The sequence below is a fragment of the Carettochelys insculpta genome, chromosome 16 (genome assembly GCF_033958435.1).
Source record: "Carettochelys insculpta isolate YL-2023 chromosome 16, ASM3395843v1, whole genome shotgun sequence".
NCBI classification, from domain to species: Eukaryota; Metazoa; Chordata; order Testudines; family Carettochelyidae; genus Carettochelys; species Carettochelys insculpta.
Window position 1 is genome coordinate 39492602 of NC_134152.1, and position 14961 is coordinate 39507562.

At 40.6% G+C, this 14961-nt stretch overlaps 1 protein-coding gene across 3 annotated transcripts in view; it reads left to right on the top strand.

Moving 5' to 3' along the window:
- The window catches only part of PDPK1 (3-phosphoinositide dependent protein kinase 1), a 107233-nt gene that overhangs the window by 32907 nt on the left and 59365 nt on the right, over positions 1-14961 (top strand). For 2 of the 3 annotated variants that reach the window (XM_075010269.1, XM_075010271.1), the window contains exons 2-5: positions 5718-5987; positions 9173-9215; positions 9470-9607; positions 12125-12269. In XM_075010269.1, coding sequence (XP_074866370.1) covers positions 5718-5987; positions 9173-9215; positions 9470-9607; positions 12125-12269 — 596 coding nt within the window. Of the gene's footprint in view, positions 1-5391; positions 5411-5717; positions 5988-9172; positions 9216-9469; positions 9608-12124; positions 12270-14961 lie in introns of those variants that run through there. The other variant, XM_075010270.1, reaches the window with a different exon arrangement.

Genomic DNA, 14961 nt, shown 5'->3' on the forward strand with positions numbered 1-14961 from the left:
GAAAATCAAAGACTCTCCCATTTGTGGCAGTGGTGAGGACATCCCAACCATGGAGCATATCATAACAGGGTGGCCCAAATATGGATTCAAAGGTCAATTGAATGATATCCATCACATCACAGAGGAGATACTGAAATGGTCTATGGACCATCTGTAGAATATTGTTCTGCAGAGGCCATATATGCACATGAGATCAGAGCAGGCTAGAAAAAAGCCATTGATGGATACCGATGGGTATGGCTTCTATTATGGGATTGATTTAGAGGTGTGCTGAGATTGGCATGATGGGAGGGGGGGCAGGAGCAGAAGTGGCAAATTTTGTATAATTTTTGGAGGTGCCTAAAGTGGATCCAAGTCTCTCTCCCTGGGCCCCCACTTGCCTAAGGCTCTGGGAGGGAGCTTGTTTGTGGGATGGTGTTTGAGGTTTGGTCAAAGGGTTAGAATGCAGAAGGTGTTGTGTGATATGGGCTCTGGGAAAGAGTTTTGGGTGCAGGCTCTGGGTGTGACAAAGGGGTAGGCTTTGGGCTCTGGTCTCTCAGAAATCTAAGTACATTACATCCACGTGATCACCTTTTGTTAAGCGAGCTTGTGATTGCATTAGAAAAAATAGTTTGTTTGGCAGGATGTGTTTGTCCTAGCCCCATGTTGATTGACATTACTTATATTAACCTCCTTTTTAATTCTTTGAATCCCTTATTGACCACTGTTATCTTACCTGTGATTGATGTGCGGCTGCCAGAGGGACTGTAGTTACACAGGTCTTCTGCTTTTACCTCTATGTTGGCAGTTAAGTTAGCTGAGCTGTTGACATGGTCATTTTTTGCAACCTGTATAATCGTAACATGTAACATTGTAGGCGCTATTTGAAGAAATTAGGTTCTAATAAAGCTGTGATCAAGAGTTTAATGAATATTGCCAATACAGTAAAATTTCATATTCTGCAGCCCTGGGACTGGGATGTTGCAGGATATTTAAATATTCTGGATAATAAGGAGGTATACCTAGCAATGCATAACACTAAAGGGAAAAACAAGTTTAGGTATTAAGAAACAAATGTATTCACAGTACTTTATTTGCCAACAACAGAAGTATTGTACACTGTAAATGTAGATTGTCTGTACAGTAGACCCCACCCCGATTTATGTGGAGGTTGCATTCTTATGCAACACTGAGTAAATCAAATTTGTGTTACTTGGGGGTAGTGGGGAGAGACAGGAAACTGACCAGCATGGAGCTGTTTGTTTTCTGTCTCCTGTGAGCAATGGGGAGCTGGAACCTGGCTCCCAGCTCCTCATGGCTCTCAGGAAACTGACGAGCAAATTGTGTGCGTATCTCGGGGTTCTACTATATTTATTTTCACTATACTGTACCTATAGAAAACATAACTAAAATTTATTTATGGTTAAAATGCTGGTTAAGAGTTTGGGATGATAGAATGCCAGATATGAAAGAGTTTACTGTATCTTTCTGGGGATCCCTCATGTTAAGTAATATTTCCTCTTGAATGCCTGTAACTGATGACTGCAAGGGCGGGGAGTTAGGCAAGAAACACTTACTTTTTTTAATGTCTGCATATGAGGTCTCTTTCTATTGGTGTCAGCACCAGGACACAGATGCAGGCCTGTGCACAGTCCTTACATTGGGCTTTGTGGTTTTCATAGAGACAGCACTTGATCTTAGTGTTGTGCACCATTTTTGATAGTGGTCCTCCAGGTTGTGATTCTCCACCTGCCTCTCCCAGGTGTCAGCATCAAAGTTGTACTTTACCAAGGTGTTCTTAAGAACATCTCTGTAGCACTTCTCTCTCTCTGAGGACCAGGAGACCTCACCCCAGTTCTGAGCTGAGCATAGAGAATCTGTTTAGGCAGAGATTTCTCAGACATCCTGACCACATGATCAGACCATTGTAGCTGCCTGTGCGTGATTATTGTGTCAATACTGTAGGAATCTGCCTCTGCAGGGTCACTAGCATTGGTCTGTCTTGCCACTTGATGCCCAATATTCTCGGGTACCTTTTGGCGGAATTTCTCCGGATCTTTTATGAGACATCTATATAGGGAGTGCAAGCTTCAGCTCTGTATAGCAACGTTGGGATGACTATGGCATTGTAGATGTCCATCTTGATCTGCATTTTGATGTCGTTGTCAAAAACTCTCCTCCTTAACTGTCCATAGGCAGTACTGGCACTGGAAATACCACGGTGGATTTCATAGTCAGTGTCAGCGTTGCTGGACAGATAGGGGAAGCTGACATTTTCCAGCATGTGGTCATCCGCCATGATAGTTGATTTGGATAACGGTATGGTGGGTGTTTGGCTGAAGGAGAACTTTGATCTTTTGTTTTATTGAGAGTCAATCTCAGCCTGTGGTAGGCTGTAGCAAAAACATAAATAATTGCTTGGAGACGGTCTTCCAAAACAGCACTGACCTTGGCATCATTGGTATACTGGAGTTCTACCACTGATGATGATGTGGTCTTGGTTCTGAGGTGGCCCAGATTCAAGAGGCTACCGTCCTTCCATACCGATTTCAACTCCACTTGGGAGGTGGTCTTCAATAAACTGGCACATGGCTGCTAGGAAGATATTAAATAGCATAGTTTGGTATCTCACACCTTTGTTTTATTCAAGTCCTTATGTAAATTGGTCCACTTGTATCACTGCCTTCATATTGTCATGTAAGAGGCATGTTGATAAATTTTGGTGGACAGCCAAAGTGTCACAGGTTGAAAGCAAGGAGATCCATAGGTAGTTTCTGTGATCTATCCTGTCACCCTTCTTAAAGATGGACACTATGAGATTGTCTCTAAACTCATTGGGTGTGGCTTCCTCTCTCCAGATCATCAGAATGAGGGAATATAGGCACAACAGCAAGGATGGACCTCCCTGTTTGGATATCTCAAATAGGATTCTGTCAGCACCTCTGGCTTCGTGTGTTTTTAAAATAGGGTTCATGATCCATATCAACCTGGACAGGTAGACTGGTGATCACATTGAAAATGCTGTCATCAACAGTTGTCATGGTTGAACATGTGGCTGATTTCTTCCTGCCAGTGGCTATTGATGTTCCATCTGCTGATTGTAGGGGAGTGACACCCTCTTTTTACAGTCCATAAATTGCCCTAACAGTGTTAATGAACTCATTACTGTTGTTGGGGGTGGCACAGACCAGTATTTCCTTTTGCTTTGTCTCTCCACCAGTTATTTTTAAGGACTGTAGTTCTTGATCCTTCGGCCTTGACAAGCTTGTAATTGTGTTTCTGCAGAGAAGTGAAATTGCTATGCAAGGCATTAAGTGCTCTGTTTTGAATATCAAATAGGTTCTGCATTTCCTTATCGTTAGTATCAAACCAATCCTGGTGTCTTTAGCTTGGTGTAGCCTTGTGTTTCACCACAGGTTTGCAGGATGGCCCTTTTTGGAAAGGACCATACCTGAAGACAGTCCTCTGAGTCTTGGCTGTGTAGCTTGTCGCTAAGGATTTGCTGGAAGTTAAGCCTCATCTCATGGTCCTTTACCCCTGATGTTGATCCTTTTTGTGGTGTTTTTGTTGGCTGAAAACATGCCTTGGTGATAGTTTTGAGGGACATAATGGAATGTATTAGTTGGCTCCCTCTTCACTGTTTCAGCTTGTGCTCTTATCCTATAGTACTGTAGTAGCAGAAACCTGTTTTGACCTTCTGATGTACAGAGCTGTATAATAATGAAACATTTAAAATTTGGTCTAAACTTCTCTAACAAGTCCAGGTTTCTCTAAGTTCAAGGGACAGTTCAAAAATAAAGCTGGTTGATGTCTTCAGTGTGAGTTTAATGCAGAGCCTGTTTATCAAGCCAGTTTTCCCTGCCTACCCTGACAGGTCTAGGGGCAGGGTAAAGCAGCTGCTGTAAGTGGTAAGTTCAGGGGCTGGCAAACTCTGGCTCAGGAGCTGCATGCAGCTCTTTAAGGAGTCAGTTGCAGCTCCAAGTACTGCTGCTCCTGCTGCTGAAACAGTAGAACTAAATTTGATTGGTTTAATGGCAGGTGGCGCAGCAGCAGGGATCCGGCCATTAAACCAATTAACTTTAGTTCCATTATTTCAGCAGCAGTAGGGCATGGAGCTGCCCATACTGCAGATGGGGGAAGTGCTAAGCTGTCAGGAGAGCTGGGGACAGGGGTGACTGAATTTTGCCCCTGCCGGAGTTATACAGCCCTGCCAAGAAAGAGGAGGGGGAGGAGACTGGAGGGGGGTAGGAGGGTGGTAACTGTGGAGGAATAGTGGTATGAGGCGGAGCTGACTGAGTGGTACCACCTCCTGCTGGCTGAGCACAAGTGCAAGCGCACATGCTGGTACAACAGGCACCTGCACTTCAAGCTGTATGAGATTTCCTGCACGAAGGGGAAGGAGCCACCCCGTGTGCAGCTGGAAGAGCTTGTTGGCTGAAGCAGGTTTAATCCTGGAGGGGGCGGGTTTGAGGCTGAGAGGGGTTAAGCCTGGGGTACAGGGGTGGCACCGTGGGTGGTTGATGTGAATATTGCTCCTTCCTTAAGAGCCTGTCCTCAGGCACAGTATTTTCCTTGTCCTTATTTGCTTTCCAATCCAGGGGTGAAAGTAACTTTTAAATTTTATACAAATCACTGTGCACTGTTCTTTAAAATAGGGCCTTCCAACAGCCAGAGATGTTTTCCTCAGTGAGAACATCAGAGTTTGGTCTGTGCTGAACCTCAACAAAGTCACTGGTGTACTAAAACCAGAGGAGAGCAGGTCAGGAAGCAACAAAAGAGCTGCTTGGTCTGGCAGTGTTAACTCAGCTTCATGGCACATCCAGTGAACTGGATGGTAATCAGTACCATCCAAGCATAGCAGTTTTATTTAGCTAGGGAAAGAGAAATTACTAAAGAGCTATGGTAATATTGTCAGAACTAATTTAACATCTGGCTTAATTCTCTCAACTGTAGCTTTCTATTAACTTCAGTAATTTATTTTAATTTCCTAACTTTTAGAAAGGAAAAAATGGGAGGGCAAGAGAGCCAAAAAACTGAAGGAAATTTGTTCACAAATATAAATTCTTCTGGCAGATCTTAAATTCTTTTAACCAACCATTTCATGTTTAACTCTGCATCTGTGTATTGGAATGGGATATGAAAAATTCTTAGTGTGATTTTAATATTCTTTTTATATAAATCCTTGTATTAAAATACCAGTTCATTCTGTCTCCTACACCACACCAGCTTCCTGTGTTCTACTCTAGTTTAACTGCTTCCTTTATTTGCTAGTGGGTTCTGCTTCTCTCCTCTACCCTTTTACATAGTCTCTCAAATAATGTTTGCTGCTTATTTTTCCTTCTCTCAACAAAAATCACTCTTGAAGACCCATTAGGTCCGTGTACAGCTGTGTATTCTATGTTCTATTGAATTTACAGTATAGCTCTTTGAGGTAAGAACTACTGTATGCAATACTTACACTTAGTACATTAATGTTGCTTAGCCCCTCCATTTGTATACTGTAAGGTCTCCACATTTGCGAACTTAATGTTTGCTAATTCATTTATTCGTGAGCGGCTGCTTGTGGCCGTCACTGTCTCTGGGCTGGGAGCACCGGTGGCTGCTGCTGCCCGGGGCCCCAGGCCTGCCCCCATATTTGTGAAAATCAACATTCGTGAGGGTTCTGAACATGGAACCCTTGTGAATGCTGAGACCCTACTGTATTTAGCTAAATTAATATGTCAACCCTCTCTTTTCAGTATGATGCTGTTCCAATCCAGTCGAGTGTGGTTATATGTTCTTGCCCATCTCCATCTATGGTGAGGAACCAGACAGATTCCAGCACTCCATCTGTCATTACCAACTGTGGCAGCAGACAGGGGTCTAACATGGAGGGAACTGCAGCTGAATCAAGGTCTAGTTCAAATTCCCTTCAGCAACATTCAGGACAACAGCCTCCACAGCCTCGAAAGAAACGACCTGAAGACTTCAAATTTGGGAAAATATTGGGTGAAGGATCTTTTTCAACAGTAAGTAATACAGCTATTTTTCACAGTAACAGAGAGGAATCTGTGCTAGTCTACATACTATCAAAACAAAAAAGCAGTCAAGTAGCACTTCAAACACTAACAAAATAATTTATTAGATGAGCTTTCGTGCGACAGACCCACTTCTTCAGACTGTAGTCATACCAGAAGAGACTCAATATTTAAGGCACAGAGAACCAAAAACAGTAATCAAGGTGAACAAATCAAGGAAGGAAAAATGGTCAAGGTGAGCAAAGCAGAGAGTAGAGGGGTAGAAGGTGGGGGAAAGCCATTTTTCAGATACTTTGGCACTGCAGGTGTTATGCTAGGTAAGCTATAGCGGTTCAACGAAAACATAACCATGGAGTCAAAGTTAGGGGTGAAAGGAACCCAAAGAGGTCATGTAGTGTATGTATACATCCACACACGCAGCTGAAGCAGGGTCAAATATATGCAGAGTATCCCCAACTGGTGTGTGTTGAACTCTTATTAAAAATCTGAGTGAGATTTTTACCACCTCCTCCGGTAACACATTCCACTACTTGACTTTCCTGATAGGTACTTTAAGAAATACTTTCTAACTGTTCTGTGCAGGCTATACTGATTATTTATTGTCCTACCATCAGAGTTTTGTGAGACTGAAATAATAGTTTGTCCTTTTTTGGTTTCTGTAAACTTACTAACTTCTAGTTCCAATGGAAACTTCTTGGGTGAAATGAGAAGCTTGAAATTTGGCATGTGAATAATGTTGTAGAGAAATACATCCTCCCCGAAGTTGAGGGGGAAAAATGGTTGAATAATTGTTGAGTGTTACCCAATTTTGAGTGTGCAGTTGAGAAAGTCATTAAATTGACACATCAAGATGTGTTGGTTTATGCTGCATCCACTATGCACAACCATTGTCTATGTTTTTGGGAGACCTTCCTGACATTATATCCCAATGTGTGATGATAGTGATTTAAGGGCTTATGGTGCTGTAATGTGGTGAAGTTTCTCATGCTGTTTTATGTATGTAAGCTGACTTTCAAAGATGGTGGTCTGAAGGATCTGATTTGTTAGGAGTTTGTGTCGTTGTAAAAATGTAATGCATCTCAAAACATGATGCCCTGGTAAGGATTTCAGTTAAATTTCTTATTTTATTTTATTTTTTTAAAACCAAGTGCAGACACACAGGAAGTGAATGGTTGCATAGATAACAATCTGGAAATTCTTATGTCAGTGTTCAAGAGTAAATTAAATTGACAACATTTCAAGCTACAATTTTGTTTCTTGATTTCAATGAAGTAGCTTAATATACCACTGGTTTACTTCAAGTAGAACGTATAGAAAGTGTAACGTGACAGAATTACTGTGGCAGTTGGAACATTAGCCATTATGACCTTTTCTTCTGTGACTTTAACAAACTGTGTTAAAGTTTACATTACATTGTCTTTCATTGTATAGTTCTAATATTACTATAACTTTAAGATTCAGTTTGGCCAGACAGTAGCTAAAGTGTTTTGAATCATCATGATAGTCTGCTGGCTTTTCTCATAGACATCCTAAACTTGACATTTTTGTGATCCAGATGGAATTGAGTACAATGTAGAGATTGAGAGATCAGTGTAAATGCCCAATTCTCCAAACAGTTATGCATGTTGAGTAGTCAGAGAGAGGTAGTCTATATTAGTTTGTGTGCTCATAAAACAAAAGAGCAGTCCTGTAGCACTTTAAACACTAACAAAATAACTTATTAGGTGATCAGCTTTTGTGGGACAGCCCAACTTCAGATCTGGAAAAGTCTGATAAAAGTAAACAGACAAAACAAGAATTTAATAGAAAGACAGGAAAAAAATTAAATAAAGCTGATGAATCAGCTATGTATTACAGAAGGAGTGGAGGTGAAGGGGAGGGAGGGAAGAAAATTACTTACTGCAAGCGTCTAAGTGGTTTTCCTGAGATCACTACAAATAGCAAAGATAGTGAAACTGTCCTTGTAATGCGTAAGGTAGTTGATTCTTTGTTTATACCAAGGTGTAAAGTATCCAACTTGAGAATGAACTCCAGTTCAGAAGTCTCCCTTTGTAATCTGCTGTAAAAATCTTTTTATTAGCATGGTGGGTTTTCGGGTCTTGATTGGATTGAATGGGTCTGAACTGGAGTTCATGCTCAGGTTTGATACTTTTCATCTTGGTCTCAATAAGAGATCACTTACCTTTGGCATTACTAAGACAGTTTTTCCATTTGCATTCTAGCTGTTGTGTTCTGTGTGTACCTGATCAAAAACCCTCCACTAGCATGAAACTTATTCTATACAGACTGTAAATTCACTACACTCCTTCTGAAACTTTTTTCTATTCAAACATTTAGAGCCATTGTCTTAGAAGTATCTGCCTCTCTCTTTGCCCATGAAAGCTTATGCTCCAAAATATCTGTTAGTCTGTAAGATGCCACAGGACTACTTGTTGCCTCTCTGGCTCTCTCCCCTCCTCCCCACCGACTTAACTTTGGCCTCATCTCTTTGGAACTCTTATACTCATCAGTGAACTATTTTATCCTATCAAATTGTAGGCTACACTAAAAGCTTTTGTTAATTTTAATGTTTAATCATACAGGTAAATGATTAAATTGCTCAGGAACACCACGCAGGCCATGGAAAGTAATACACCAATCATTTTTTTTTTTTTTTTTTTTTTATTTTAAAAAAAAACAAAACCAAAAAACAAAACACCTATTTCTAGCCTCTTTGTGGGGGTGAGGGGAGAAAATCAAACTTCCCGCGAAAAGTAATTGTTGCCAAACAGAAGCGCACAGACACATCTTGTAGAAAGAAAATAAATGAGGTGGTGTAGCACATCATGTGTAAATCATGATTTCCTGAAGAGAAGGATAAAACCTAGTTTGTTAATTACCCAGTGCTGTTTATAGCCCTGGTTTGGCAAAATATGCATGTGCTGAGGTTTAATTGCATTGACTTCAATGGGGCTCAGGAACACGCTTAACTGCTTTGCTCTTTTGGACCATGTGTGGAATGTACAGGGAAAAAGAGTACATTAAACATCTGTAAATGTAGGCATAGAGGTTAATACAAAATTCAAACTGCATGTGGGAATGAAGACCAGGCTGGCAGCCTTGTAAATATATAAAATATAATATTTTTTTTTTAAACAAACCTGTTACATGTGGATTTTTTTCCCCCCCAAAACCAGGTGGTTCTGGCCCGAGAATTGGCAACTTCCAGAGAATATGCCAGTAAGTAATGATTCGTTCAAGCTGTGTGTTTCAGGCATAACACTGAAATAATTATCTTCAATTATATTTATATTAAATTATTCTGTTATCTCCTTCCTATCATTAGACTGGAATGAGGTTAGGGGGAACAATGACTTTTTTTTTTCTTTTAAAATAACAGTTTTCCAGCCAGTTAATTTGTAAAACTGCTTAGTTTACAGCATACTTTATTTGGGCTCAGATTCTCTGCATTTTCATTGTTTTCCTTCTTCAAGTTAAAATTTTAGAAAAACGTCATATCATAAAAGAAAATAAGGTACCCTATGTGACCAGAGAGAGAGATGTCATGTCCCGTCTGGACCACCCTTTTTTTGTGAAACTCTACTTCACATTTCAGGATGACGAAAAGCTGTGTATCCTTTGAATTAAATATATCTTACAATTTGTTTGAAAGTAACACGTTATTTTATCAACAGATTCTTACTGGAATAAGAATAAACATGGAAATAAAGTGAGCAGCACTTTCTTTGGTGTGAAACTTTTTTTAGCATCTAACCATTATTGACATGGACACTTGAACTTCTGAGTGCATATTAAATTATAAATATATCAAGTATTTTCAGACAGGAGGTATCACACGTTTATGTAACACTATTTTATACATGCTAGTGTAAATAAACTTAGTACAATTGCATCTCCCTGATCTGGCAGGTTGGGACCTGATCTGTCTCGAAAAAGAGAATTTGCTGGATGGGGGGATGTTCCTTGCCACCAGCTCCCAAGCTGCTTCACCTCTTACACTGCCCATCCAACCACCACTGCTTGGCTGCTTGCCCATGTGCTGCTGGTCCAGTGCCTCAGCCCCACAGAGCTGCCAGGGGAAGTTGGCTCCAGCACTGGGCTGCCAAAGTATACAGGCTGCAGCCTGCTCTCCTGCTGGGCTCCCTGGTCCAGGAATATCCCCAGTCTTGCCAGATGAGGGATGGTGCTGGATCAGAGAGTGCTGGTTTTAGGAGGTGCAACTTTCATGTCCCTTTTGACTCCATATGGTAGAAACTATATTTTAAAAATATTTTTAAGACCACATTTATTTTTCAAGAAACTATTTTTGTAGTCACTTTTTTTTTTTTTAAGTAGGAGTTACCATGTGTTCTGTAAAACTACCAGAAGGCAGAACAGAAATAACAAATGTAAGGTTGCCAGCTGTCTTGGCTGAAAACTGGACCCCCGAGGCCCCATCCCCTGCTCTGCCACTTCTCCCTGAGGCCTGATGTCCCAGGTCTTGTGGCTGGATGATCTACAACTCACTTCCCCCACCAGGTCCAGGTCTGGGACACGAGCTGTGTCCTGATGCAAAGCCTGCCTGTAGGAGGCAATCCCAGCTGTGCAAGGGGAGGTGTGACTGGATGAGAATCCCCCCACATTAACTGGACTTTTGTTGTCCTGTCAGTATATTTGTATACTGCTAGGTCGTCTTTTCACCTAGCCTTTCCAGTTGAAAACCAGGCATTTGGCAACTCTAAACAGAGATGATATCCTGATATCTAACATCTTTAATGTTATAACACAAATTGTAAAAGACCCTGAGTGTATCTCCTCTTCTATAACATATGGACAGGAAAACTCTATATTAAATATATGGGCCGTGTCAGATTGAGTAGTAGAAAAGATTGCTTTAAGTTGGATTGTTTTAATTTAGTTTTCTTGCCATGTTTTACATTTGATTCAGGAAATAAGATAAAGTCTAAATTTTTTTTTTTTTTTTTTTAAATGGCCATTTTCCTTCCTTACATTTAGTAGCATGTCCATTAAATGATCAGCTGTTAAGCTTCTCTCATCTAAAATGGCTTGTAGAATAATCTGAATGATGGCAAAGGCACTGAAGAAGCTCCGGCTGGGTTTTTTGCTAGCAATTCTTAGAATCAGTGTGCAAAAAACCTGTTTTTTGTTACAGTATGGAGAGGGGATTCTCAGTGTACCAGAAGGAACATTTAGGCTTTGTTCCCATAACATCTCTCTCCAACCATTCTAAAAAACTTACTTATTTCAAGTTAACGTTTGTTTTTTCTCTTAAGAGCTCAGGAATCTGAGGCCCCCTACCCCTAAATCCATAGAACAGCTACAGTACCAGGCTATAGCAAACCTCCTCAAGTTTCTGCAATGTAGTGGTGCTTTCTTGGGATGAAATGATAGATCTAGTCTCCTTCCAGGACTCATTCAAGCTGTGATGATATACTTGCTGAGGCTATCAACAATAGATGGGATGCAGTAGTCCCTTTCTGTAATGTAGATGGACACCTGCTTCTTACAAACTGGACTGAGACAATACATCTTGTATAACTGCAAAGGGTAACTTTCAGCCTGGCTATAACTGGGTGTCCATTTTAGCAGGAACTAATAACTGTAGGTGTAGTTGTAATTAATTATTTAAATGAATTTTAGACTTATTAACTGCGTTTCAAAATGGGAGATTTAAGCATCTAAATTTGCCTTAATCATGTGTTATAAAAATGGAGACCAGTGTTAGAAAATATTGCCTTTGAAAATGTTTGCCATTTTTGGAATTGGGCCTCAGAGTCCAAGGGCTGGAAAAAAAATCTCAGGAAGTCATTGAGTCCAGCCCCCTGCAAGAAGAGGATCAACCCCAACTAAATCACCCCAGCCAAGATTTTGTTGAGCTGGGACTTAAAAATCCATAGGGATGGAGATTCCACCACCTTTCTAGGAAATGCAGTCCAGTGCTTCACCCTGCTTCTAGTGAAATAGATTTTCCTAATGTCTAATTTAGACCTCCTCTGCATCTTGAGACCGTTGCTCCTTCTGTCATTTTTACTCCTTCCATAGTTCTCATTCAGACTCACTTTGGTCCCCAGAATAGTTAGTTTGATGTTTTAAAGTGTCCCAATGATAATCCTTAACTTTATGCTCAGATTTTGGACTTAGCTATGCCAAAAATGGCGAGCTTCTAAAATATATTCGAAAAATTGGCTCATTTGATGAGACCTGTACCAGATTTTATACTGCTGAAATTGTATCAGCATTAGAATACTTGCATGGGAAGGGAATAATTCACAGGTAAGGTACTTAACTGGGACCAACACATTTGTAAGGGTGTGTTTTTAAAGACACACATGATATAGTTTAAATATGAATAAATAGGTTTTGTGAAGTATTTTTTGGTAAATAAGTATTCCCTGATGTATTATGAATTAAAATCAAGTTAGTGCTTGTGAATAGAACCTTGCGATGGGACTGGGATTGTGTGCGTTCTGCAGGACCTGCTGTCATTATAGCAGGAGTGGATAAAATGTAATTTGTTGCAGGGACGCTTGAATGGGAGAGGGGGAGAAGGGGGAGAGACTGCTGTAATTTGCAGGAAATCATAAATAGAATCTAAGCAATGTAAAGCAAGTTTTTTTTGTTTTTTAAATTAAATCCAGAAAGACTATTTTTTTTATGACAGGAATTAAAGAATTTTTACATGGTTTAAGTGAGAATAGTTTTATTCTTTTAGCGGTTAAAAATTGTCTGAAGTCTATTTTGTATATTATTAACCAACTTTTTTGTTGTTTTAAGATTCACCATGTTAACAAATTTATATAAATGTCTTCAGGGATTTGCAGGATCTAAGGTTTTTATTGATGGGAATGGTATAAACTTACAAGGAACAATGTGGGAGTGGATATTGTGATCTGGGGGAGAGACCTGAAAACAGTCCTGAGCAGGATTCTGTTTGTGAATTGCAGTGTGCAGGAGACCTTTTTTTTTTTTTTTTTTTAAAACAAACTGGACCACATCAGTTTTAAATATTTTGTCCAAACCAAGTGGAAATGCAAAACAGAAATGGTGAAAAGGTATGTCTACACAGCAGCTGAACAGCCATGACTGGGCTGTACCAGCCAACTCAGATTTGCAGACTGCGAGTCTGCTTTGTTGCTGTATAGGCTTCAGAAGAAGCTTGAGCTTTGGGACACCACTGCATTCCTCACAGGGTTTGAGTACCCAGGCTCATATCCAGAAGTGTACACAATAATGAAGCAGTCATGCTGTCTGAGCTTCATGAGACTAAGTCATCTGGCACGGGCCAGACATTTGGCTTTTTTGCCATGTACCCATACCCTTAGTTGAGTTTACATAATCTAACGTAGTGAAGATAACATAGCTATGGGTGCAGCTATCTTGAGTACCTTTTTAAAACTTGGTTATTTAAGGTCAAACTAGGACACTGTATCTTTCTAAAGGCTTTTTAACTGGGTCTCTAAGAAGTCTGAATAAAAGGATTACAATCCTGCTTTGGGTGAGAATATTCTGTCGTGTACAAAATTTGGTTTGCTAATTATAAATAGATTGTACCTCTGGTGAGCAAGGGTGTTTGGGAGTGGAGATCGTAATCCTAGAAGATAAAGTTTAGATGAGATCTCTTAAGTTGTCTGTTCCAAAGGTTTCTAAATGGTGGTTCCTGGGACACTTGCTCATGGTCTCTGGAGAATGGGCTGATTATGAGACAGTTGCTCATCTTGTTTCCAGTTATGTTAAGAGAGCTAAAAATATATTTTGTAATATTTGTGCATCAAACAGCTTTGAATGGAAATGGGGAGTAAGTAGAGCCAGGTATTCTGACAGAGAGGAGGTGTACATGAAATATGAGGATGGAATACATACGATAAAAGAATTCCCAGTTTCCCTGTTAACAATATATGGTATATATGAGAGATTCTACAAAGATCAAATCTCAATGCTATTAAATATTTTAATTACTTATTGGGAGAAAGGGCACTTCCCTCTTAGTTTTCTTTTAAGTAACCACAATACAGTAAACTCTGTTTTATCCAGAGTTCAAATAAGTGGCAGAAACCCCATGCCATGATGCTGCTTCCCCACTGCAGAGAGTAGTACTTCTGCCGCTTCAGAGAGGTAAACTGTATGCATGAGCAATGCCCTGCTCCTCAGGGGCCGTCCCACTCAGCACCTGCCCTGCGTCCCTCTGTGCTGCATTTGTGTACAGCTGGTGGGATCTTCCGGTCTCCTGCTGAGTGTCAGCCACCCAGGGTGGCTCCCCATGCCCCACAGCCATGTGTGAGCCCTCAAGCAGGCCCACGTGCTGCATGGCTATGTGCGAGGTAATGGGACAGGAGTTGAGCAGGAGCCAGCGCTGGGAGGAAGGGTGGGGAGAGCTGAACTTTGTTATTTGGGGTGCGGGGCACAGACCCCTGCCTGTACCTCCCTTAGCTGCTCTCTATTAACTGGTACATTTGAACATCCAGGAGCCTCCTGGTCCTAAGGTTGCTGGATATGAAAGAGTTTATTGTAGTTTTGGAAATGTATGCTGTTTTGTTCTAAAGTGTATAAATGTACATATAAGTATTTCTTTAGTAGGGTGTTGTTAGAAATCTGGCATTATAGAAGTGCTTGTAGATGTCTAAGTTTTAGAATGGTAAGGAGTGCTCAGTACTGGGTGGTGAAATCGTTCTGCTTAGAACTCTTGGGGTTTTCTTGAACACGAACAAATGACAGCAGATAACCACACTGTAGAAATGTCACCGTCTGTTCTAACTTTTTGTCATGGGTGTAGGTGTCCACACCTCTTGTGCATGAGGATACATCTGCACTATGAAATTAAAATCAATTTTAACAAATTCAACTTTTTAACCTCTGTTTCATAAACTGTGTCCACAATTGTTCAGGAAAGTCAACTTACCATTTCTCTGTGTTGACTTACTACATCTCCATTGCCCAATCCAAGTGCAACTGTGCAAGCAATGCTTTG